The sequence below is a fragment of the Rissa tridactyla genome, chromosome 9 (assembly GCF_028500815.1).
Source record: "Rissa tridactyla isolate bRisTri1 chromosome 9, bRisTri1.patW.cur.20221130, whole genome shotgun sequence".
In the NCBI taxonomy this organism is placed as follows: Eukaryota; Metazoa; Chordata; class Aves; order Charadriiformes; family Laridae; genus Rissa; species Rissa tridactyla.
This window is the reverse complement of record NC_071474.1, coordinates 308,638-335,494: the sequence shown is the minus strand read 5'-3', so window position 1 is coordinate 335,494 and position 26,857 is coordinate 308,638. Positions and strand designations below refer to the sequence as shown.

At 42.5% G+C, this 26,857-nt stretch overlaps 1 protein-coding gene across 3 annotated transcripts in view; it reads left to right on the top strand.

Annotated features, from left to right (window-relative positions):
- The window catches only part of IQGAP1 (IQ motif containing GTPase activating protein 1), an 80,377-nt gene continuing 53,520 nt past the window's right edge, over positions 1-26,857 (top strand). For all 3 annotated transcript variants that reach the window (XM_054213727.1, XM_054213730.1, XM_054213728.1), the window contains exons 1-4: positions 1-261; positions 1,912-2,011; positions 24,052-24,208; positions 24,614-24,691. In XM_054213727.1, coding sequence (XP_054069702.1) covers positions 204-261; positions 1,912-2,011; positions 24,052-24,208; positions 24,614-24,691 — 393 coding nt within the window. In that variant the 5' untranslated portion in view covers positions 1-203. The remainder of the gene's footprint in view (positions 262-1,911; positions 2,012-24,051; positions 24,209-24,613; positions 24,692-26,857) is intronic.

The following is a 26,857-nucleotide window of genomic DNA, read 5'->3' as shown; positions in this document are numbered from 1 at the left end:
CGGCGGGCAGGGCCGGGTGACGCAAGCGATCGCCCCGCTCCAGCAGCGGGCGAAGGTGGCGGAGGCGGCCAGGGTGCGGCCGGGGCGGGGAGAGGGAGCGAGCGCGGAGCGGCGGCTCCTCCCCCGCCACACCCGGTGCGGCAGGAAGAGGAACAGCCGCGCCCGCGCCCAGCTCCCGGCCGGACCCGGCCCAGCGCAGCGCCATGGCGGCGGCGGCGGAGGAGGTGGACGGGCTGGCCATGTCCCGGCCCCACTATGGCTGTGAGTACTGGGGCGCCCGGGGATCCGCGCGGCCGCCGAGCGACGACCTGCCTGGCGACGCCCCGCCCGGCCCGCGCCGTCTGTTCCCTCCGGGAACGGTGCTGGGAGCGGAGGCTGGGGCGCCGCAGGGGCGGCCACGGGGCCTTGGCTGTGGGGCCGGCCTGCGGGCGCGCTGGGCCCCGGCAACCCCGGGGCGCGGCCCGCTGCTCCTCCCGCGGGGGGTGCGCCGTGGGGCGCGGGAGCTCGTCCGAGCTCATCGTCCCTCCCCGGGCTCTCGGGAAGAGCGCGGGAGAACGCGGCGGGGGGGCAGCGCGGGGGCGTCCGTCGGCTCTCCCGTCGGCTCTCCCGCCGGCGGGCTCCGCGTCACGCCCAAGATGTCCGCCGCGGGGAGGGGGCGCGGGGCCGAGGCCGTCCCTGCTGCCTTCCCCCCGCCTGTTTCGGCAGCGACACCTGACTTACCGGGCGAAACGGCGTCGGGGGAGGCCGCGGTTCGGGTGTCCGGGAGACGGGCGCGCCTGTGCCGTCGAGCAGGAGCCAAGGCGGGGCGGGCGGCAGGTGGAGCGCTCCGTGCTCGGCCGGGAGAAGGAAGCATTGAGCGGGGGAGTCGGGAGGGGAGAGCAGGGGGATTTCCCTTACCGGTGGGCGTTACCCTGTGGTTGGGGACAGTTTTTGGCTCTTGTAACTTTGGGTGGAATTGGAGTAATCGGAAAGATGCTTTTGCGGTATTGGACCGCTGTCGAAGAGACCCCGTGCGGTTTGATCCCAAGTGCTGCAGTTGATATCTCGTCCCTTGCATGTATTTGTTGAAGGCATTTTAGGTGTAAGTTAAGGTAACTGTCGATTAATAATGGTATGACACATTTCCTATTTGTCAGATTGGTCCATAAAACCTAAAAAATTGTGGGGTTTTCTGGTTGGTTGGTGTTTTTTTTTTTTTTTTTTTTTTTTGACCCGAGAGGGTCAATGAGGTATTTAGCTGCAAGAGTGGAAAGAGCGGGCTTTATCACCGAGGCTTTAAACACACAGAATCTGGAAGATTTAAGCACATACCCTGTGTAGGTCCTCAACTTAATCTGAAGATGACACACAGGTTGTGGATCTGAACGATTTCCTTTCAGATAAAGGCTGTGAGTAGCATTTCCATCTTTTTTAGAGATGGACTATAAAGATACAGAAGGGATTATAAAATGTGCATGTATATTGTTGTCCTTCCTTAATCTTTGACTACCAAAATCAGAGGATAGATGGAGGGACATAGAATCATAGAATGGTTCAGGTTGTAAGGGACCTTAAAGATCATCTGGTTCCAACCCCAAATGTGACTTGTGGTCACTGATGTGCTTCTGAGGACAAGAAAGGCAAAGCTAGAACAAAATAAGAAAATGAAGGACTGTTTCTAAGAAATGGGAAGATGAAAAAGGTTGGATCACAGTCAAATTGAGAAATCAGAAAGAGGGAAGATGGCAAGTTTACGTGACAAGGAAGGATGAGGAAACAGGGTCTCCTCTGTTGCTTGTAAAGAACAGATATATTTGGTCCTTTCTTTTCTTCAAATAAAACCTGTGGGAAAGGTTGGATCTGATTTTTTGGTGTGCCTGTTCATTTACGTTTAATCTTCAACAATCTGAGAATGTGTTTGGCTATTTGCAGCTGTCTTGGATAATGAGAGATTAACAGCAGAAGAAATGGATGAAAGACGACGCCAGAATGTAGCCTATGAGTACCTTTGTCATCTGGAGGAAGCAAAGAGGTAAGAACATGTGGTTTTGAAACTGCTGGTGCTTTAAAAGAACTTGTGATATTTGGTAAAGGGAATAATTTGGATGCAGCTTACCTGTGTTTCTTAGTGGTTATATAAATTCATTTTAAAACAAACAAACAAAAAACCAAAACAACTGACCCCTGATGTGCTTATCTAACACATTCTTAAAGACTTCTTGTGACGAGGGCTCCGTAGCTCTAGTGCTGCAGTATTCCTAGCACAGGATGGGTTCTCCCTGTTACCTAACTTGTAGATGTCTTGGTGCAATATTACCTCACTACTTATCAATGGACATGAAGAACAAGTTATTCTCTTCTGCTTCACTGCAACCTTTTACAAATTTAATTGTAACAGTGTATTTCCCTCTCATGTATCTCCTCTTAGACTGAAAACCGAATTTGTGCGTGTTTTTCTGTGGGTCCCATTTAATAGATCTGTAGTACTTTTCCCTGGATTGTTCTGAGTTCTCTCCACTCGCTCCATGTCTTTCTGGAAGCGCACTGCCAGACCAGAAGTTTTCCATCAGGAGTGTTAACACGCATACTTACAAGAGCACAAGGATTATTTTGTGTAGCCTGACAGATACGCTACTATTGTACATTATGGCATGGTATCTACATTTTCATAATGGTATGATGTAGTAGAGTTCTGCTGAGTTGCCACCCTTTTTCTTGAAGGTGTGCTGCTGAAATTTGTTCCTCATCATGTGTTTATACACCCTATCGTGTTTTCCTGAGTGTGTTACCTTTCACTTTATCCTGCCAAATTTGATTTTTCCTGATCTTTAATATGTTGAAATAATTCTGATCTTACTCCTGTTCTAAAGCACGTGTGTAGCCTTTGTGTCATCTCCACGTAAGCATTCTGTATTTCTTCATTCAGACAATTGGTGAAAGCGTGATCAGAACACACTACACGCTATGTATCTGCTGTTAAAGGTAAAAGAACCTGTATTAAAAATGAATGCATGGAGTCTTACTGTTGGTATTTTTTTTTAATCTTTTTGCAAACATTCAATCCTATATGCTGTATGTGGAGAATAGGAATGAAACAGACCAATTTGTCTGTTGCTTCCCTTCGTGACGGTTGGGTCTTTTCACGCCTTTGTATAAATTGAATTTTTTACTTTAATTTAAAATGTTTTTTGAAGCTGGGATTGAGACCAAAGACAGGTTTTCAAGAACAAGATTAAAGAAAAAGAGGTGAGGTAGTGTTTGTATTGGTGACTCCCCCTGCCCCCAGCACTTTTGAAAGGCTAGTGTTTCAGTTTGCATTTTGTAATTAGGAAATGGATTGTGAGCGTTTTGCAGTTAGTCAGGAAACGGATTGTGAGTTTAGACTTTCCTTGTTCCCACAAAGATCTAGGCAAAGTAGGCAATGTACATGCCAGAAAATAATTTCTGGAGCAGCAGCAAAGTACGGAGTGTGCGTAAAAACATATTCTAAATGGTCAACGGTGTGTTTTGTCATGGCTCACTGAATACTTCAGTCTGCCTTTGTCCTTCAAAAGATGATACGAATTATGAGCCAGAAACCTTTCTCTTCCACTGGCTGGGTGATGAATTTTGGATAAATCTGTGTAAGTCTTCCCCTGCAATACAGACATTTAGGTGTTAACCTGTTGGTTTTCCTTCTCCTTTTATCAGTGACCTGTGTTTGAAAGCCAAGGGCTTAGATGTGTATCTGTTCCTTTTGCTTTTTGTCACTCATTTTATTCTCCTCACTGGACAGTTGTTCTTCCAAGCAGCAGTCCCGCTTCAGGTGGTTTTAGACTAGATACAAGGAAGAAATTTTCTACAGTGAGGGTGGTGAAGTACTGGCCCAGGTTGCCCAGAGAGATGGTGGATGCCCCATCCCTGGAAACATTCCAGGTCAGGCTGGATGGGGCTCTGAGCAGCCTGGTCTGGTTGAAGATGTCCCTGCTTGTGGCAGGGGAGCTGGAATAGATGGCTTTTAAAGGCCCTTTCCAACCCCAAACTATTGATTCTCTGATTCTATATACCACTGTAGTGATTTTATTGGTGAGGAAATGCCGAGTTTGTAGAAGTTCACTGCTGGCAGAGTATAAAGAAGGACTTAATTCCAGGATTTTAATAGTTTACACTGCCTTACCAAGAATGTAAAGTATATTTTTAAAGGGGCAAGGAGCACTCGGTTTATGCTGTAGTTTTTGGGTACTTCATAACAATCGTCACCACTATAGATTCACAGAGGCTGCTTAGTTACTAGCAGATAATAATTTTCTGTACTTACGGATTTGGATGAGGTTTGAAGTAGTAAGAAAGATCTGACTATACGTCAAAATAACTCCTTCCCTTGGAATCCAAAACCTTTAGGATCAAACGCTGGATGACAGGGAGAGATGAGATGTGCTGTAGTCACTCTCCGTGCTTGAAAGACCCCCGGATCCACCGCTTGTGGACTCTTTCTGTCATTGACCTCAGAGTAAATGCTCTCTGAGGTGCTTGTTCTCTGTTCAATTCTGTGTCCAGATTTGCAAAAAAAAAAGAATCGGGCAAAAATACCTAACACAGCAACAGCTTTACTTAAGCTGTCATTAAGCTCTTAATCGTGGGGACTTACTCTTTAGATAAATCATCTTTGACTCTAAGGTTCCTTGGCCATCTTACCTCTGCTTCCGAGTATTGCCTTGGTATTGATAAGTCTGAGCAGCTGGGCATTTGATTTTGCCACACCTTGTCAGAAACAAGGTTTTTTCACTGTTTTGTCACAGGACGAGCCTTCAGGTGTTTCAAATAATGCCTAGTGGTTTCCAGTATGTTTTGTGAGGAATGAAGTGACAACTGTGTTGCTCAAAATGCAAGTAGTGGAGACGGAGCCTTCCTCTGCCTCGGCAGTCAGCGCACTTACTCGTTAAGTGGAAGGTCTGCTTGGAGAGCTTCAGATGCCCCTTTTCCAACCCTCAACCCATGTTTGCTTAGTGGCCTACAGACTCTTCGCGCATATGGGAGTGGGAATTCCTGACTCTTATAGCTGAAGCCATACCACTTTGCATAACAGTTAACGATTAAATGACCAGAAGGAGGGGAGCAGACTCCTTAGTTTAATAATTCACATACACAAGTGAGAGCAGAAAGGCTTGAGTTCATGGTCTACTCCCAAGAATATTTTTTTTCCTCACCGAGCAGTCTTTTTGTAATTGTACTTTGATATTTTTTTTATTACTACTAATACAGCCTAAAAGAGGGCTCTTGGCTGCATTGTTGGAAAGGAGTTTGTTTAACTAAAACAATTAAACCATAACTGTAAGAGATCATTATGTTTGAAATTAATGTCCTTGGTCTGAGTGTTTTTGTATTTGACTTCTTTGCCAGTAATGCAACTGAGACAAGGGGTGTGAATTGGGTACTGCAGCATTTTGCTTATGCTGTTGATTACAGTGCCTCAGAGCTATGGGTATGGGTAGGAGTGTTTACAGTCTTTTTTCATAGCGAGAGATTTTCAGATTGAAAGTTGTAGGTGTAAGGAGAAGAGGAGGACCTAATAGCAGAGGAAGGTATCTGTTGTGCCCTGCATCACACGTTCAGAAGCTGAAAAGGTGAATGTGGTAAAGTTGGTGGCGGCTGAGGCAGGGTGGGAGGTGGCTGAAGAACAATTCTTAGTGCCCCCCCCTTCTTCCCTCATTAATCTTACTATCATATTGCATTATAACATCACATTCAGACGCTGTAGTTTATATTCAGTTTTCCTATAACATAAAGGCCCCTGAAGTGTGATGTGAATAATATCGTGCTGATTGGCATTGCATCAGCATTGTCAGAGGCTTGCTATCCCTTTAACCAAGAAAAAAATACAGAATCTAGAAGCAGAAGTTTGGTGTTGTGGGTTTTTGTTTTTTTTTTTCCCCATAAACGTTAAAAGAAGAAGGTAAGATGAAAATTGTCTAACACCTAGTTTCCTACTGAAATGAAAAATCCAGAAAAGCCTGGATTTCTGAACTGTGTAATGTAACAGCACATGCGCAGTAGCTTTGAGAATTTCACTAAGTTGTTTGGAGTACTTGTCTGCTAAGGAGCATACATCAGAGGCATTATCAAAGGAATATCAATAACTTGTATGTATTTAATGGTATTCCAGCCTGTTTTGTTTTTTCTTGAGCTGTCACTGTTGTTCTATTGTTATTTAGCAGTTTTTGATTTCAACCACTAATGTACAACCGTCTTGTGAAACAGGCATTATTCTTGCTAAGTTAGAGAAAGGGAGGCAGAGTATGCAACTGAGTTGCTCAAGATCATGGAAGACATTGAAATGACAATTGGAGCTAAAATGAAGATTGTGAATAGAGGGATTCCTGTACTATGGTTCCAGAGGACCAGATACCTCTTTCTTGAATAAAAATGACTTATATGAACAAGTGTTGTTTAATACTCAAGTTTTGTGTTTTGTTGCTTGTGGTTTGGGTTTTTTTTTTTTTTCTGTCTCCAAATCACAGTAGTCTATACAGAAAAGCTGTGGCAGTGCAGATAAAACTGTAAGTAGTACTCTGTTCTGTTGAGACATGGCAGCTTGTGCTCACAGGAAGGTAAGGGTATAGTTATCTGGAACAGAAGTAACAGAGAGAAATTATTTTTGTGGTCCTTACCTAGAAATCAGGCAGGCCCACTATAATATTCTCCATCTGTATTGTGTAATAGCCTTTTTTCCTATCTGGGTTACTAGTTGGGGTATTGTGGCATTTTTATGATGAAATTAGCGCTTACCAATTTGGCAAAGGTTTTTTTTTTTTTTTTTTTTTTTTTTTCCAAGCTTTGTCTTTCACTGTGGAATATTTTAGTTTCTCCAGGTTGGAAATAGAATGTCGTTGGCTCTCTGGTTTCCTTATCTGGCTTGCTGGGTGATGGTACCATGCTTTTCCCCTGGGATAGTTGGAAGTATTTTCATTCTGGGTTATGCTCTAGCATGGTGTAAGCATTTTAGTGCCCAGATTATGTGGCTTCCAATAATTGTATAATTTCCATTGTGCCTGAGCAGTGTGTTTCTTCTTGTGTGCATCAGGATGGAATCTGACCATGTGGCTTTTTTCTCCTTTTTGGGGTTTCTTGTAGATGATGTTCCCTATTGAGCAAGAAAAGGATGCTGCTTGCTCTTTATTGCTGATTTAATCTGTTCAGGATTGAAGTGTACTGTCTGTGATCTTGTGGTGATCCCCTTCTTTCTGATAGACTGGAAGATGGCTTAGTGTAAACTGATGATACCATTGAGAGAAATTAATATTTTGTGCCTATGTGGTAAAGCCTGAAAGGGTCTGGCCCATCAATCGCTTTTCTGCAAGAATTACCTTGCCCTCTCCCTCACGCATGTTTTCTCTCTTTAAAGTGGGTAGCAATTTTTTTTTTCCTCGGATGACTTGTCTATGTCATTAAGCAAAAAATAAACCTAAATTGTCTGCCAGGTGACCAGTTAAATTTTGTTTCCTAAAACAAATCTAAAGTTTAAGGAAAAAAATCTGTTCTTCATCTTTTTGGGTTTCCCACTTCTAGTTTGAAAATGTTTGGATGGATATCATTGTGTCTTGGAATTTGGCATAGTTATCCAACATCTGCATAAACAGTTTTCTTTCTTCAGAGGTGTAGGGTGCCCAGAAGAATGAAGAGGAAGAATTAGATGTGTTCAATCTGTCCAGAAAGTGGTGTCCTCTGTAGAGTTAGTGCTAGATAGGAAGCTCTGTAAAGCTTAATCTGTGAGTAACTTTGTAAAGGTGGTTCATCAGTGTCTGTAAAGGTGTAGATACCCGTTGTTGAAGGAGCTCTTGTTTGAAGATAAAATATTTAAATAGTACCCTTTATCTTCTTAAATCTGCCTGTGAAGGAAATGTGATAGTTGCTCTTTTACACAGAATTAGTCTCAAGAGGCTTCTTCATTGCAAATCAGAGATTTTTCAGAAAGGCAATAAATTGCACTGGTTCCATTCTCTTATTAATGTGAATTTGGAAAAATCGAGGTAGTTTATTTAAAATATGTGTCTTATGAGCCTCTGTTAAGAACAGGGCTGTGATAGAGAACTAGGTACCAGTAAGGTAGTTTGAGAAAAGCAGGATTAGGTGCTCTCTCTCACTTTTGTACAGGTCTCAGTGTGCCTCAGATAAGCAAGTCGCGTACAGAATATCTTATTTAAATCCCGCTTAAATGGATCTGCAAATTAGATACAGGCATGCTTCTCGTGGGTTTTGAAGCTGTAGAGTTAGCGCACGACCTCTTGGAGGTTTCTGAGGATGAAGTGGTAATAATACAGCCTGGAGTGCCACAGTCCTGGTGGCGTGAACCAGAGCTGCAGCTGAAGACCTTAATTTTTTTTTGCCTTGTTTTATTGTAAATCTCAAGACAGCAAGAATCATAATGTAACTCTGCAGTCCCTCAAATAAAAAGAAAGGTGAGGATTGTTTGAAAGCTGTTTTGCCGTATGCAGGTCAGCCTGGGTCTATATTTAATCCATCACATCACAATGGTCCCCTCTTTAATAACTGCTGGTCAGTATTGTATGCTGGAAAAGATCTAAAGATGGAATTAGTTATGTTTAGAAAACATCTGCAGTAATTTCATCAGTAGGCTGTAAGGTAGAACCTAAGAAAGTGTTCCTCTCATTGAGAAGGTCTTCAGACTTAGATGAGAGGCAATTTGAGACTTCTGAATGATGTCTGTCTGGTTTGCCCATGTTTTATTTCAAATGTATAACTCCTTTTTGGAGACCTTTTGTTTTTATTTTCTAACTTCAGAATGAGGCCTTTTTTCTTTTCTCTTTTTTTTTTAAGCCATTTGTAATATTGCGGTATGACTGGAATTTTGCAGTTGTGGAGTCAAGAGAGAAACAAGCTCATTCATAATTGGATGTATTTGTAGATATATTTGTATGTGAGGAGTCCTGATATCTTCATGTATAATGAAAGTCACAGAACTACAGGAACTGGCATTTGGCTGAAAGTGACTTCTATAATTCCCATCAAAATTGACCCCTCTAGATCAGGTGAGTGGGTCAGAAAGTCACTAATGATGTGGTAGAACTTACTCTCATGTAGCATAAACAGGGGTCCTCTTTTTACTCCAGTCTAGTCAAGACTTTTTTCTTTATTTCTTTGTGTTTCCATTTTATTCCGACTTGTAAATTGAGTCAGGTACTTTTTGGGTCGGTTGGTTTTTTGTTTTGTATTTTTTTTCCTGTATGTGGGGTTTTCTTTTTTTTTCTTGGTGTTTTCTGCTTCTGTGAGATATGATGCAAGTCCCGTGTTAGATTGTAATCCCTGAATATTCATAGATAATGTTTTATTATCAATAGTTGTAAGCTGAAGTATCTGCTGTTTAACTCTTACTGCTTCATCTGGGGCTTCTTATCAGCTCCTGTCTGGACTTGGGGAGACATTTCTCTACAGTTCCTTTGCTGTTTCATTGATGACCTCATGCAGCTGGCAGGGAATGGCTGTCTGGACTGGAAGTGTCTTGGAATGCACATTCAGAGTGATATTTTTCTGAGAAGTGGGTGGAGAGAGGTGGGGGGAGGAGGACAGTGGTGGAGTACCATCATCTTTGCCTCACTCTGAATACTTTTTTTGTGACTCGCTGGAAATAGTAATGAAAGGCAGGCCAGGAGGAGAGAAGCAGCTGTTTGCACAGAATTCAATCCAGAGACCAGGGTTTTGCTGTTTGGATGGTGGTTTCTGAAGGCATATTGTGTGTAATGCAGGAGGAGAGCAGCCCAAAATAACCAACGCGAGTAGTTGTCACATAACAGTTCTTGACTATCAGGTACTGTGGAGTGCTGCTTATAACCTTTATGTGCAAGAAATCAACTTAGTTTTGGGTTATAACTTCAGTCATGCTATACCATTAGAAAGTAAATAGGCTTAAATGTTTGGAAGATAAGTGATCAAGGCAATCAGCTTTGGCAACAGAATGGTTCAAAAAGATTTTTGCATATGTGATAATTAAGTTCCTCATCACTATGTGCTTGGTACCTATCTGAAAGCTCTTCAGGACTAATCTTTTTGGCAAACATGGCAAACGTTATAAGATACCCATGAGCAAGAGTAGCTAAAGTAATTTTTGCCAGTTGTTGGCAGTGTTTGAAATGGAACAAAGAGGAACCTCATATTTACTTTTATAGGGGAGAAAAAAGTGTATTTCAGTGCCAGAATATTAATATGGTCTTTGGTTCAGCTGCTTGTTGCCAGGGAGGGTACATCAATCACTGGGGAAAAATCTGGCCTATGTTACCTGCTAATCCTTTGCTTTTTGGTATCTTTGAACTGAAAGTGTCTCTGTGGATAATAAGAATGTTAACTGTGACTTAGATGTGGGCAGCACTTGTTTTCCTAGCTCTTCATTTGAGAAGCTGTGTCTTTTCCTGCACAAACTGTACTGAAATGCATTTACATTTCCACCTATTTCTCTAGAAGAGAACACTCCTGGTATGATAAATTTATTTTAGAGAGTGGTTTTTGTTTGGTATTTTTGCATGGCTGTCTAATGCCCTTGCTCCAGTGAACTGAACGAAGAGCTGAGGCTCTCTGCACATTTTCTCTTCCGATTCTCTGTGAGAATGTGTGCCAAGTCTGCAATTGTGACTGAACTAAAAACGTTTGAGATTCATATGTAGAGGCAGTGATCTGCTGGAGTACGAGGTCCTTCTTCTGTCAAGAAAATGAACAGTATGATTTGTCCAAAAAATGCCATACCTGTGGTGTGTTGGCAGTAGTGAGCAGTGCAAAAGCTTTTAAGCCATAGCTTCATACATTCTTTCAGATGGCTTATGCAGACGCTATTGGGGGGGAAAAAACAACCAACCAACCAACCAACCAAATGCACTGCCCTTCCGCTCTGCTGTGGCCATGCATGTTTTCCTTGGCACACCTGTAGGGAATTGCAGTAGAAGGGCTAAATGGGTGTGCATGAAAGCATCTAGATGTGGGGGCTGTTGGAATGCCATGTGTTTAAAAATGCCCAGATTAGCAGCTGGTCACCGAGACCCCAGCATGTTTGCATTCAGTTTCGCGAGACACCCTTTGGAGGCAGAGCACAGTAAACGAACCCAATGAGTCAAGGTGGTGGCACAGGACAGAGGTAGTCATCGCTGTCAGCTACAAAAGGATATGAGAAGGCCTGCCTGTAACCTGCAAAATCTGCATGTGGTTGCCAACCAAGGAAGAGTCCAGGAGATGTAAGAAGAACTTGAGAACTGGTGTCCTTTGCCCTCCATGTCAGGGCAACAGATCCTGGACTTCCTACCACTTGTTGGGCCAGGTGTAATTGCCCACTGCTGGGTGGATAGCTTGAACATCCTTCTCCTGGTTGCCCAATTGCTGGACAGACTTACTTGGCACCAAATGCTTTCTGGTGCTTGTGAGTATGAGACCGAGTGAAACATGTTTTGTTTTCAGTTTTTACGTCAAATACAATCATCTTCCCCCTTCTATAAGGTCTGGTGTAATTTGCTACGTTGGTGGTACAAGGTTGTAACTGCGTTTCCTACTTGTCTGCCACCTTACAGGTTCAATAGACACTGGCTTTAGACCTCAGCTGAACGCAAGAGTTTTTTCTTTCCTCAGGCAGGTGACAAAGAATTAAATTTCTATTTCAGCTTGTTAGATTTCTCAAAACTACTTGAGTTGAAATTGAAATTAAGAATGCTGCTTTTGATAGAGAACTAGAGAATTATAAACCAATGGTCATGTGCTTTAGGAAACAGATGTGCTCAATAAAATATTTCAAATTACAATTCTGATTATTTTGTGGTAATTCCTGGTGTAATTTTACTAGTTGTAAAGGTACCTGACGATGTCATACTGATTTGAGCAAAGCCCTGTGTGTTTTCAGGTGTGATTTCAAATTTACCTGCTTTGGAAGACTTTAAGGGGCTGATCTTGAACACTGCATCTCTTGATGATGACCTCGTTTCCCAGGATTGTTGCACCACTGCGGAAGCCAACTTGCCTTCCCCACCCGCCACTGGATTTGTATATGTTCTTTGAAGAGTGGAATTCTAAATAAGTATTGTTGGTGCCTTCCTTTAGCTTGGACACCTGCTGTCTGGAATGTGCTGGTGTCCCTCAGTCCACTTTTGTGAGCCTTGTTTCTGTAGGATGAGTTGTCAGGGAAAAGGAGGAAATGTTTGAAATTCTATGTGCCAGTGCAGGATGCCAGACGAGTTGGGGAAAGCCAATGATGTTACGCAAAGATTGACCCTGAGGGTGAGCAAACCTGGTGGGGAGTTAGGGGAAGGGAGACGGCATTTCTTTCTTGAGGTTTTGTTGTTCTGAGTGGAATGCTTGGTATTCTGAAAGTCTTTGCGTGATGTAATTTGTCCTTTTTGTAGTATGGATTGAGTGGCTGGTTGGCAGCGTTCACCGCCTCGATCCGGCTTCTGATAGGCAGTTACACTGCGATCACTGAAACTCATTTTGACAGAGAGTTCTGCCCTCTTCTCCTTGCAGCTTTTCTACCACCTACCAGATTCTTGCCAAATTTTCCTGTTACAGCAGCCGCATGAATAAGATGTTATCGCAACCTCTATTGCTTAAGGAAGATGATATCACTTACTGCATGTCAGAAATCCTTTGAAACAAACTACTCTCCACTAAAATAAAAGTCCTTTTCAACACAGGGACAGGTATGTTATGTTACAGGTCCTTGTTTTTTAAAATGTAGATATCCAGGAATTGTGAAACTAGCTAATTGAATGCCAAAACCTGAAGCATATGAACATTGTTGGGTCTTTGCTGCTGCGGTCTATTTTTCATTTTGGTTTTGTTAGATCAGGTGCAAACTTTCCATTTATTTTCTTGTGGCCAAAACTTTTATCTTGCCTTTCACTTGGCCTCTAAGCTACTGAAAGGAGAAGAGAGAAACTTTTTCAGTCTTTCTCCAGGCACTCCTTTAAAAAATTAAAAATGCCTGTACATCAGCAATGCATGCTGTGACACATAATCTATTTTTTTCAGTAGTTCTGTGATTCCCAAATACATTTTTGCACATCAGATAAACTCGCAAATGTGACATTCATAAACTTCTGTCGAAATGAAAAGTTTTATCAATTAAACACATGCTATGTACAATAATTTAGGAAAGTATGAAAAGATACAGCATATTTAATTGAACCATCAATTACCTAGTTTAATAAAAGGCTACGTTTATTTGCATCTGTCTTACCCTGTCTCTGACAAAGGCCAGTATTGTGCTACGTGGGGCGGGAAGTTTTGGTCTGACACCATGAGCAGGCAAAGGGGCTGCTCTTGTCATCTGGTGATAGGTGTCTTTCCTTGGTGATAAGTTCCTGGATTAAATATGGTTGAGGTAGCTGGAAGGCATTGTCAGCAACTGTGCTCACCAGATTGCCAGGCAGAATAGTCATCGAGTGCAGGCAGACAGCATGGAGTGGTTGCTATGGGGAAATGCAGTTGATCCTACAGCAGTTTGGGAGGCCTGAATTTTCTAAAGGTATGTGTCCCCACCCCTTTCTGGCATTTGGTTGATGTGCTTTCACCTCTATTTTGTAACTTCTGTTGTGCATTTGGGAATGTGGTGTGACTGGGGGCAAAAAATAAAATCCTAAAGAGAACCACCCCCCAACCCCTGACGTTCTCTATGGGCAGGAAAATGTTAATTTGCAGTATGTGCTTGGGTATGCCACCTGACTGCCTTGCATTTTGGCTGCCTGTCTGGTGTATTTCAGTGCGAGAGAAGAGCAGGGAGCCAACAGTGAAGCCTGTTTGTTACATGGTGGTAGCTATGCTGTTTGAATGAAGTCAAACTTTGGTCATCTTTACTAGCTAGTTTGGAGATGTAAGCAATAAACCCTTGCAGGAACCTTCTCCTTCAAGTGCAGTAAGCAAAAATATTTCTTATAAGCGAAGTGGGAGAATGCAGTGCTGTAGATCCAATGTAGAGCTTGGAATTCCAGGGGTTTATTTTAAGACATGTAATAGTTTGAGGGATGGACTTCCCAGTCTCTCTCTAGATGATTGTGTTTAAAGAACTGTGTTAGTTCCTTGTGAGGTAACAATATCCCCACGATCTCAGCCTTGATGCTCTAGGATTAGCTCATTTAACCATCAGTCGAAGGCCTGCTCTTGCAAGAGCTCATGTAGAATCCCAGCCTGACGTGCAGCATTAGGTGAAAGGATCCTGGTGTTTGTGTGTCACCATTCCGTGCCCTTCCTAGTGCCTTGCCTCTGCTTAAAATCAAGATGGTTATTTCCTTAGGGAACGTGTTGGCAATCCCTTAGATGACTGAGTGCTGGGCACATTTGGAGTAGGAATCATAGAATTGCCTTGGTTGGAAACGACCTTTCAGATCATCTAGTCCAACCATCAACCTAACACTAACAAAAACCATCACTAAACCATGTCTCGAAGCACTATATCTACCCGTCCTTTAAATACCTCCAGGGATGGTGACTCAAGAGAGGAGCCTCTCTCTGAGGTCAACAGGACATCACTTCAACAGTGGCATCAGTTGTAAGGCTCTCAGCACTTAGAATCTTTGAACTGTATTTTTTAGCATAGCATACTGTTAATCCCTCTTTCTTGAACTATATGCATTCAGGATATTTATAAATCAGTTCATAGTCTTGGACACCATGAATGCTTAGTCTTCAACAGGCTGAAGGTCTCCAGTGTGATCTCTTGCCTCTCTGTTTCCATAGCAGAGGGCACCTGTATGGTTTATGTTGACGCATGGGTGTTTGTTGCACTCAGTATTGGATTCTGAAGAATATTCTACAAGAGCGCCAGTATTCATTGTGCTGTGAATACCTTCTGAGAGTACAAATGACTTCAGTGGTTTTGAGAGACATCTTTGAAGCTTTGTCAGCAGTTTCGGTAAGCACTGCGTGTGGCTTTTGCACAGCTTCCAAGTTCTAACCATAGCTCTTCAGTCACTCTTCCAGCAGTATCCAGGTACCTCTCCAGATTCCTGTGTAGGCTGAACGGTGCTGCGTGGAGTTGCCTACATTTTAAACGTTAGGGTGAGAACACTCAAAAGGGGAAGCAACTGGAAATAAGTCTTAAGTTCTTCATGGTATTTTCAGAACTTCCATTCAAATTACACCGTTTCCATTTAATTTTCAGTATTGTGCGATTTGAAGAAACTGATTCTAAGATGCACTTTTTGTCTGTATATGGATATAGCAACAGGCAATCGGTGAATACCCACAGGATTACTTTGAAAGCGCAAAAAGGTCACCTCATTTCAAGAATTTGTACCCACACTGTGAGTGTGCACACGAAGATCACATCTTGAAGATGTGTTCGAAGAACTTGATTTTGGGCAAACAGCCTGCCTCTTTCATGGTTATGAGAAGGAGATGTGTAAAACAGTCTGTGTATAAGACAGTCTTAACTGTTAGTACAGCACAGGCTTAGGCAGGCTTATTTTGCTCATTAAAATATATTGGTATAGTATGCAGACAGTGTTACAAAGACTGGGGATAATATCATATGTGCATGGAAAGAGAATCAAGCTCTTCGCCCCTCCAGTCTACCTCTAGACCTCCTTCAGGAGGAAATAAAGCATGATCTTTACGGTCCCTTCCAACTCTAACCATTCTGTGATTCTGTGTGTTATGTTACGTACTTCTCTTAAGAGTTCTTAATGGCTAGAAGTACTGAAGCTTTGTTCTTGAGGCCAGCACAGTGGAAGTGACCACCAGGTGCAGACCCAGATGTTGTGCTGGGCCACAGTCTGGTCTCAGAGTTGAAAAATGTCACTGGCTATGTCTGTGTACGAAAGGAAAAACCATTGTCTTGAAATTCTAGGCCAGCTGAAGGTTAGAAAAAGTTAATTCTGGCCTCTGCAAATAATTAATTTTACCTTGAAATTACTACTACTTAGCGATAACCAAGAAGTGAGCTTTCCTCTTTGGTTGATAAAGATCCCTTTTTTGAATGTTAATGCCTTCTGTATTTTCTGTACCATGTTCTGTTTTCTTTTTGTGCTGGAACATACTGCATGGTAGACGTATCATGAAATGAGTAGTGCTCCTTACAGTTTTTGTCTGTTTTTTTTATTGTCTGCTCTACTATTTTTATTTATTAAATTGGGTATTCTTGCAACAATTTCTGGAGAGATGGGTTGCTAGTTCTTCTTCTTCAGGCTTATCTATAATCAGTCTGAGAGGAAGAGAGTGAGTTTTTCTTTCTTTTCCCCATTTTTTTCCGTTGTCTCAGGGTTAGCCAGACTTTTGACATTTTTGCAAGTGTAAGAGCAAAATGTGTGCTGTATGATGAATGTTAAGTTTCTGCTGTGTCTACACTCCAGTTCTGGTTAAAATTGGCCTCAGATACCATTGAAAAATGACACCTTTGCGTAACTTGTCAAAATCCTTGATAGAGCTGTATTGGGGGAGACTAAAAGAGTTGGTAGTTGAGATGACTGATGTTAATTTTTACCAATCCTTGCTAATGGAGCAATGTTTCCTTAAAAGTTTGAAGACTTTGAGAGACTGGCGACCTGACAATACGTGATGTTACGTTTTTACTCTCACGCCTTCTCAAGGAAGGCTTGGCTCTAAATTGCAGCTGATGGTAGTAGCTGCATGTAAATATTGAAGGATCTTTTTCTAGGAGGGGGATCTGCGTTTTGTAGCAGTAGGACTGACTGATTAGAAAGGTGCAATTACTACTATAATTTGAGCTAGCTTCATTAAAATTGGAGAGTCTGACATTACCAACACAGTCATGTGACAACATTTGATTGGAGAATTAATTCTGGGTTAAAAACTGCCTTTTTCCGTGCTGGTGAGAGGGAGGGAGCATAGTGGGAACTGCCAACGTAGCAAAAAAGAATTCAAGGTTTCTGTGGGAAGTTTATTGATGACACATTATTCTAATGTCTAAAGGGAGTAGAGGTTGCTGCCCAGTCAGGTCTGTGTCCCACCTCCCCTCACTCAAGCCCGGTGAGACTTGAGAAATGCTTTCCTCTTGTTGATCTGGAAATTCTGCATTTATTTCTGCCTTTTAAGGATGACAGGTGTTAATTTTAATATGAGTATGTGAGCTTTTAAATGTAAAAGGTACTGGGTAATGCTTTCTGAAAACATAGCTTTGCCCTCTGGCCTAGCAAATGGTTAAGCAATGCCGCACCAAACAGGAGCGTTATTGTATGTAAATTGCCCTAGTTCTGTAGTTATATTAACACCCACTTAGGAACCTGTCGAAACAGGTATGAGTACATTGAGACAGCTTATGTTCTAATTATGGGCTATTAATCTTACTTTATGGAGGTGCTTAAACAGAATTCACCGCCTCTATGTCCTTCTGTCGCATGTCCCTTCTACTTTCATTTCAGGTCTTCCTAGGTTGAAAAAAGTGGGTGTGTTGTTTTGTTGCCCCAATAAGGTGCTTGGGAGGGTATTATGAACCCCATTGATAGCATTTGGACTCTTCCAGGGTTTGAGAGCTCTGCATCCTCTCGGAGTCTATGGTTGTAACGATCAAAGGCATGCAAGCTGACGCTACAGAGAGCTCTTGCCCCTCTTGGGAGGAATGGGGAAAAGGGTGGCTTGTGTGGGCAGATCTCAAGAGGTCCCTTCCAGCCTCAGAGATTCTGTGAAGGTTGGGTTGAAGCCGCACAGGAAATGCAGCCATGTGTGGTAGGGGAAGAGCACGATTTGAATGACAGTGTGTGACTTGCTATATGGTATCTTTTGGATAATGGCCCAGAATTTTTAAACTTATGTCATGTGTTCTCTATCGCTCATTCAGTTGCTATCTGCATTTTTCTAAAACTTAAAAGTTCAAGAAGAACTGATTTTTTTGAAAGTATCAAACCCCCAGGAAAATAGTAGCTTGCAGGGCTTCGTTTTGTAGCTCGTGTACAGAAGTTGGCCAGGTGTTCACAGAAACCTTTTCTTCCTGGTAAACACTACTCCTTGTTGCTTTTCCAGGCTCCTTGTCCTGCTTTAGGTTACAAGCCCCCCTTTTCTTGGGCTCAGGCTGCACTCCGCAGTGTAATGGTGTCTCATTCAGGATTTACAGTGCTTTCGCAGTTTAACTGCCTGTGATCCACAATTCTTCATCTGCAGTAGAGGCTTCTTTGAGAACGTTTCGTTCAAGAAGCTGTGGCAACCAGCTTGATTTTTAATCTCTTTAGGAGAGCGTTTGCATTCCTATTTATAAAATTAACCTGAGGAAATACAACAGTCTAACTCACAAAACACACTATTTATGCCACATTAGAAAGGAAAGTGCGGTACTAATTCTCTTACTGTAGGAAACTGTTGAAGAGCTTGCAGGAAAGCTAATGCTTTCTGGGCTATACTAGGCTCAAATAAGCAACTTCCTATATATACTTTTTCCACTTCAAAATTGTTACCTTCTGTGTAAGTGCATCATATCTGAAGTACTAAATGTAAGGTCCATGAGACTTGCTGAGGTTATTAATACTGTTTTCACTTGGACAAGAGGGACTGAGCATCCTTTGCCTTGTGAAAACTTCTCTAATATGGGGTATTTTGATATATATCTTATTTGGAACTCTTCTGACTTGTAGACCCCACCATCTGTGACTTCGGTGTGTCCTGAGTTGATGCCTTCCGTACTCCCTCCCATCCCTTTACTGCATAAAATTTGTAAGCTGTTCACGTTGAATCCTGAACTCCTGTCAAAACTTGTTGAACTGGTTTGCTTTCCGTAACTTGTACTTTGACTCAATTCCTTACTCCCTTAACATGTCCTTCGGGTTGTATTTGTTTTCTGTACCTCACAGGCTTTGCGTAAACAGTCTTCCTATTGTTTTCCCGAGTTAGGTGGCAAGGAGCTCAAAGACAAGATGGGAGAGAACGTGGCTGTGCATCATCTGGTGTTTGGTGGCTAACTGGTGACTTTCTTACATGTGAATAGAGGGTTCTGAGCGAGGCCACGAAGATGATCAAACTGACGGAGAATCTGCCCTGTGAGGAAACACTGAGGGAGTTAGGTCTTTTCACCTTGGAGAAGAGAAGGCTTGGGGGGACCTCATCACAGTTTTCCAGTACTTAAAGGGTGGCTAAAAGAGGGCAGAGGCTCTCCCTTCAGAAGGAGCCACATGGAAAGGATGAGGGGCAGTGGGTGCAAGGTGCACCAGGAGAGGTTTCATCTTGACACAAGAAAGAAGTTTTTTGCAGTGAGAACAATCGACCACTGTAGCAACCTCCTCAGGGATGTGGTAGAGTCCCCATCACTGGAGGTTTTCAAGATGTGTCTGGACAGGGTGCTAGATAACCTCATCTAGGCTCCCATTCCCATGAGAAGTTGGACCAGATGATCGTTCGAGGTCCTTTCCAACTTGGTCTGTTCTGTGATTCTGTGAATAAACTAAGCAGTGTGACTAATTATCATTTACAGTTAGTCAGGTGCTATCAAAAGGCACAGAAATCAGTCCTCTGACTTCGTGCAGCTTTTTAGGAAAGCAACTAGAACCCACAAAGAGTGTGTGTGACTTGAGGCTTGGGAATGTCATTTTTATGTAGCTTTCCAAATACCGTGCTTCTCCAGAATATGGAAATACACTACTTGATTTCTGCAGAGTATCCACTCTTTTTGGGGCTGGGGGGAGTTTTTCTGCACCCGCCATGTAGTGTTGCGGTGCACCATTTCAAGTCGTGCTTCCTTCAGTAGTGCCAGGGCTGAGTCATTTTTGCATAAAGCTTGTCTCAGCCATTCCAAACAGCTACTTGTTTCCTGATGGAAAGTTTCTGCACACAGAGCCTTTATAATCTGGACATTCAGAGCAGAGGCTGCGATTGTCATGTTGTACATTTTTTGAAGAGTTTTGTGAGACGTTAATTAGGAAATTATTCTAGTTTGGAGGGTTGGAAAAGACCAGAAGCGAGTGAGAGGTCTGGAGAAGGAGAAGCCAGCAGAAGCTGGAAGAATCTGGGGTGTTGCCCGTTTCCTGCAGAAAACCACTCCCTGTTGTGGGAGGGCTGTCAGCGGGAACATAAAACTGTTTCTTGCTGTTGATTTTTGTGAGCGTAAGGAACTATGCTGAGAAATGTGTGGTTTCCCTTTTCTCTTCCCCCTCCTTCCAGTCGCTCCTGAAACTTCCACCATGCTGTGACCTGTTTCTGTGATTAGTTACTGCGGCAACTTCATTGAAAAGTTTCTTGGTACCTTCTTTTCAAAGGTGTCACCTCTGCTGCTTGGAGCTGTAGAGAAGCCCAAGTGCGAAGAAAATGCTTTCCTGGGCAAAGGGGATGGGTCTTAAAATGGAGTGGTTCGTTTGCATTCAGATGGCACAATCAGTAGAACTGTCATTTGAGGATGGTAATAGCGGCTGATTGTAGGTACTTTTTGATGAGCAGCTGAGGAATGTTAGTGGGCTGCTTCTTTTGAAATTACTTAATGTTTTTCTGTGTTATCCAGAAAAGGGTGCAGATACTGAAAGCAATCTGAATAGCCAAAGAAACAGCGATGAAATCAAGCTGTTTGTAAAACCTCTATTGAATCGTGAGTATTCTCTCAACAGTGAGGCTGTAAGCGTAACTGTCAGCTGCAGAATCCACAAATAGGAAAACAGCATCGGGGATTAGATCTTTAAAAAAAACCTCAAACAGAAGTGCAAGAGGGATGAATTAAAAATTTGGGGACTTTATGCTATATTTGCGCTACAGTCAGTTTTTAGATGCTCTTGGGTATAGGCATTGGAGTCGCTACAGCTGATTTTAACCTGCGTTAATAGAAAAGGCCATCTGAAGACTAGTGGCACCTGAGCTAAATAGATGCGTTTGAATTGTACCTTTAAGCAAATATAGAATTAGAGCAAACAACAAAGCACAAAGTATACCAGTGGTTTACCCGACCCAGGCGCAGGACCCTGCACTTGGCCGTGTTGAACCTCATGAGGTTCACATGGGCCCACTTCTTGAGTCTGTCCATGTCCCTCTGGATGGCATCACGTCCCTCAGACATGTCAACTGCATCGCTCAGTTTGGTGTTGTGCGCAAACTTGCTGAGGGTGCCCTTGATCCCACTGTCTATGTTATTGATGAAGATATTGAACAGTGCTGGTCCCGATATGGACCCCTGAGGGACGCCACTTGTCACCGATCTCCATCTCGATGTTGCGCTGTTGACCACTACCATCCAACCAATTCCTGATCCACCCATCAAATCCATACCTCTCCAATTCAGAGAGAAAGATGTTGTGGGGGACTGTGTCAAAGGCCTTACAGAAGTCCAAATAGATGATATCCTTAGCTCTTCCCTTGTCTGCTAATATAGTTACTCCATCATAGAAGGCCACGAGGTTAGTCAGACAGGACTTGCCTTTGGTGAAATCATGCTGGCTGTCCCCTTGAGTTTAAGTAGTGAAGATGTATGTTCAGATGAAATACATGTTTTAGCAAGCATTCTGGTTATGCTAACAGACACGAAAATGGAGGAGCTTTAGTAAAGTAACAGACTAGCTCTGTGGTAGGTTAAAAAAAGCAAACCTCAGAGATAGTTGAAACTGAATACAGGCAGGACAATTCAGAAGAGTGTCTAAGACTGCATATCTGCCCTAGTCAAAGTTATCTTTCCTTCGACAGTTAAAATATTGCAGCCTGTGAGATTTCTCATTTTCACTAACAACTACCTGTCTTCTATAATTAGAAAAGCAGTTTATTGCATTCTCAGAAGAGATGAAAAACTGACCATGGTCAATTTGAACGCATCTCATCTCTGTTGTGTACTGCTACAATGTTCTGTATTTGAGATCAAGAGTAAACTGTGCAAAAATACCCCCAAAATGCAAATTAAACTTTATGTTTATAATATTTCTTTTCTAAATTACTGTAAAGGAATCGTTATGGTCAGAAAGAACTGTCATTTATTCTGTCGTCTTCTCAGATACTGCAGGTTAAATAATTTTTAGCTTTTTCCATTGAGCCTTGTATGCTGGGCTGAAAATTGGTGGTTCAGAAGCTGATTCATGTGTAGTCCATATGCTCCTGCCTTAGGTTTGGTGCTGTTTATCAGAAAAGGTGGATGTCGGTGACTACAGTTTCAGTCTTCTGATTTCAGTCCGCTACTAAAGGACTGTCAGAGCACCAGCTGCTTCTCAGACTGTTTCAACAATGAATGTACTGCATTGTTCAGGCTTCTCGCTATGAAGCATTATCTTAGCTAATTAAAAACTTCATTCCTGTCTTATTTTTGCTCTTCAGTTTGAAAAAATGCAGGCCACAGTGACAAGGTTAGTCTCATCAGTGTCATATACAGAAGAATAGTATGCCCGTCTTCAGTGTTCCCCTTTTTATACACCTCACAATAACATTAGGTCTTACAGCTTTAAACTTTGAATTCGTTATGGCTGCTGTACTCGTTACACATTTTTAGTGTCACAGTTGTCTTTTAGGATACAGTCTTCAGTCTGTCGGTAGGCTAGATCGATGACCTGATATTTAACCATGTCTAAAGCCTAGGTTATTTGAACAGTCCTGCTCTTACCCAAGCTGGGACCACCTGTGTGTTAATTATAGGTTACAGTTATGCTAATACTGGTGTTATTCTCTAATTCTCTAATTTTGTCAGCCTCAATTTTTGTGTTTACTTCTTGGAAAACTGAAAGAGGGAGGCATAGCATGCATCTAAGCCAAAATGCGTTAGGAACAGGACCGTTCAGTGAATCCCTATGAAGACACTGCTTGGAGATGTCTGCTAGTTCTTAGTATCTATGAGCTAGTTTTTGTATGTATGTACAGTGCTTGATTTTAATAAAAATATTATGAGACGTGAAGCTTCTCACCTTGCAGATGTGAAATGTGTGCAGTTTTACTTGGTCAACAGAGTAGCATAATTTTCCTAGTTGTGTTTTATAGGACTGATTTCTGTGAAATTGTGTTAATTTACTACAGTTACTCATTTACTCTTGTTATCACTTGCATCCAGTACTGTGTTTTCCTGTTATTTTGCCTGGATTTAATATGGAGCTAAATGGTTTGCAGTTATGTATGCATCTGAAACAGCCTTTAGAATATTAAAATTCTGTTATTTGGGTTCAAGCAGGATCCTCTACTGGCCTATGTTTTAAGATCAGTCCCAGTAATGTGGAGTCGTCATCCCCCTGAGCCAAATTGTTAACCTTGCGTGTGTTATGCTGTTAGCCGTGTTTTATAATATGGCCTCCTGCTGTTCTGGGCCACTGCTGTCTTGAAAGCCACGTTTCTGTGATCTTTAGTGATCCAAGGCTCATATGTCCTGTAAGAGCTTTAGAGTTTAGCTGGAAGTGAGGCGTGATCTAAGGAAGATGCTTTAGAAAGCGGCCCGTGGCAGTGCAGCTCCCTTTTTCGGAGAAAGAACAACCAGGGGCAGCATACAGCCTCTGGTAGCTCTGTACAGAAGAAACATCAAGGTGCGCCTCTGTTTAGAGAACAGGGACTTTTCAAATTAATTTGCTGTTGTAATCTTTGTTTTTGTCATGAGGATCTGTCATGCCATTAAAAGAGATGGAAGGAAACAAGATAGGGGAAAAGCAGTTGTTATGAGGAGAGGAATGCCTGTTCCAGGTTTTTTTCCCCCCTTGTTTTGGAATGTGAAGTAGGGTGGGAGAAAACATATAGGTCAGGAATGTAGACTTGATGACAATATTGTAGGGCCTCTCTATGAGATCAGCTAAAAGAGCTTGAATAAGTGGTACAAAGTCATGAAATAACTAGCGAATACTTAATAAGAGTAAAGAAATACTTATGAGACAAGCCTATACTCAAGAGGAAGGCTTAACTTAGTTAAAAAGACAAGTTGGCCACTATGTCTAGAGCAGTACCAGCTAAATCATGGGCTGAAAGAAAAATATGATGGTAAGATGGTACCTTAATTACTTGTGAAACTATGGCTACTGACTCCATACTACTTAATATTTTGTCTGAAATGTTACTGACTAGCACTTTAATGACACAGATTGTGCGGTAGTGCTATGCTCACTCACAACCCCTAATGCTAAGTAAATAGTATGCTCAAGTATGACAGCAGTAGCAGCATGAAGCTTGTTTAGCGTGGGGTTGTGTTCACAAATCGGAAATATACTGGTGTGACCAACTTTGTTCCTCTTGCACTTCCAGATGGATGGAGGCCTGTCTGAATGAGGAGCTGCCTCCCACAACAGAGCTGGAAGAAGGATTGAGAAATGGAGTCTACCTGGCCAAACTTGGAAACTTCTTCTCCCCTAAAGTGGTTTCTGTGAAGAAAATCTACGATAGGGAACAGACCAGATATAAGGTGAGAGCTGATGGCTGTAGATACTGCTTTAGGTCGATATCTAAAATAGGAAAATATGCACACAGAGGTACTGTGAGCAAATAAACAGAATGTTAGTTTATGTTAGTATTACCGGAGAAACTCCACCTGCACTCTAGAACATTGGTTAAGTGTGTGTGTGTGTGTGTGTGTGTGTGTGTGTGTGTGTGTGTGTGTGTGAACGCTTAGCTTTATATCTGAGCTTGCACTATGTGAAAGAACTTGTCATAAGCAGTCAATGTAATCTGTATAGAAGACTTCTGACTTCTTTTCTGTAAGAGTACTGTTTTCACTGTCCGTCTTAATGAACCTCCCTCCTGTTCTTGGCAGCTGTGACATTTTGTTTCTTACTGCCCTCCCCCTTGTTCCTGCCTATTTTTATTTCAGGCAACTGGTCTCCACTTCCGGCACACAGATAATGTAATCCAGTGGCTGAATGCCATGGCTGAGATTGGTCTCCCCAAGGTAATTTCTATGTTGTAATGTGCAGATAAATAAATAATACTAGAAAAGCTTTATGTTCCGTTATGTTATGTTCTAGTTTAGAAGAACTAGACTTCATCTAGTTAGTTCTTCATTTTCTAGATTTGTGTCCCTATAGAAATTTTGTCCTAAAACTTGCTGAAAGATTTCATTTTGCTATGTATGTGCGTCGTGGTTTAACCCCAGCAGGCAACCAGAACCACACAGCTGCTCGCCCACTCCCCCAGCCAGGATGGGGGACAGAATCAGAAGAGCAAAAGCAGGAAAAAACTTGTGGGTTGAGACAAAGACCATCCAACAAGCAAAGCAAAAAGCCATGCATGCAAGCAAAGCAAAACAAGGAATTGATTCCCTGCTCCCCATTGGCAGATGGGTGTTCAGCCATCTCCAGGAAAGCCAGGCCCCACCATGCGCAATGGTCACCTGGGAAGACAAACACCATCGCTCCGAACGTCCCCTGCTTCCTCCCTCTTCCCCAGCTTTATATACTGAGCAGGACATCCCATGGCATGGAACATCCCTCTGGTCAGTTGGGGTCAGCTGTCCCGGCTGTGTCCCCTCCCAACCCCTTTGCACCCCCAGCCCTCACTGGAGGTGGGGTGAGGGGCAGAAAAGGCCTTGAATGCCCAGCAACAACAAAAACCACCAGCGCGCTATCAACACCACCTCTCATCCAAAACACAGCACCACACCAGCTGCCAGCAAGAAAGTTAACTCCATCCCAGACGAAACCATGACAATGTGAAAATGATTAGGAGCAAAAATAATTCCTCCTTCTGTACCATATCCTTAATATCACTAATCTTGCGTAACATCTGCATTACATTGTTCTTGCCATGCATTCTTTTGAGCAATATCTGAGCTACAGTTTCATTGTGGCAGTTTTTTTAGAAATCTATGCTAAAAGAAGCAGTGCAACAGAAAGTACTATTGTCATGTTCTCCATGTCTTCAGATTTCCCTACGAAATTTTCAAATCAAGTTGAAATGTTCCTGGTATAGCTTAATCAAATATAAATTATTGGCTTCCCTAGCGGAATGGTCAGATAAGCTCCTCTGAGCTAATTAACACTGTTGCCTGAAAATATATGGAACTGTGGCAGTGTTGTGCCGATAGTCAATTTACATACAGGGATAGTAAGTAAATTTTTTTTTTAATGTGGTGGGGGTTTTTTTGTAAGTAATTTTATGTTTAGTCTCACCAAAACCAGCATTACGTAATTTAATATGATGTATGATTTGTTTGCATACATGCTTGCAAATTGAACGCTTTATTTTGGGCAAAACTTTTCAAATAACTTGTTGAGATTTACTAGTTGAGCCTTGCTGGGATTTATGGTGGTTTTGTGGAAATAAGTTTGAGATTAGGAAATATTGAAATGCACTGTTGATGTTGTTAGGTGAAAATGAACGAGGAGGGAGCTAGACAGAGAGAAGTTAAGTGCCAGGTATGAGTCAAAATTTTCAGATGTAAGCGAGTTTTGGGGGGAAATAAATATGTGAGGACATGTTAAACTGCGCTGGGGTCCAGTACAGTGACAAAGAGATACTGGTGCTTTAAGTATTTTCCCATGCAGAAGAGCCAGGAAACTGATGCTGTGGAATTGTGAGGGTCCTTCAGTTGCTCTTGCCTTTACAGAAGGAGCAATGCTATTTTGTGCTCATAGGCAACAGCAAGGAACCTTCCAATAACTAGAAAGTAATATACCTTTTCAGCACTTCCGCATGAACTGACACTTCTAGTATTGGCCCCTTTGCGTTTGAGACTGTCTGAAAGCTTTTGGGTCCAGCTAACTGGAACTGTAGTGAGCAGAGCACCTCAGTGCTGGCCTCTTTCCCTTTGTCACTATCTCTTCTCTTGCTTCTCAATCCTATTTAATCAAAACAAAGTCCTCTTTTCTTGCTTTTGTTGTATTTTTTTCACCTCTTGGCTTTCACCAAAGTCCTCGCTAATACCTCGTGACCCAACATCTTGGTCACCAATGGTATAACCAGTGGGGTTGAGTGCACCCTCAGCAAGTTTGCGGACAACACCAAGCTGAGTGATGCAATTGACATGCCTGAGGGATGCGTCCCATGCCAGAGGGACATGGACGGACTCAAGAAGTGGGCCCGTGTGAACCTCATGAGGTTCAACAAGGCCAAGTGC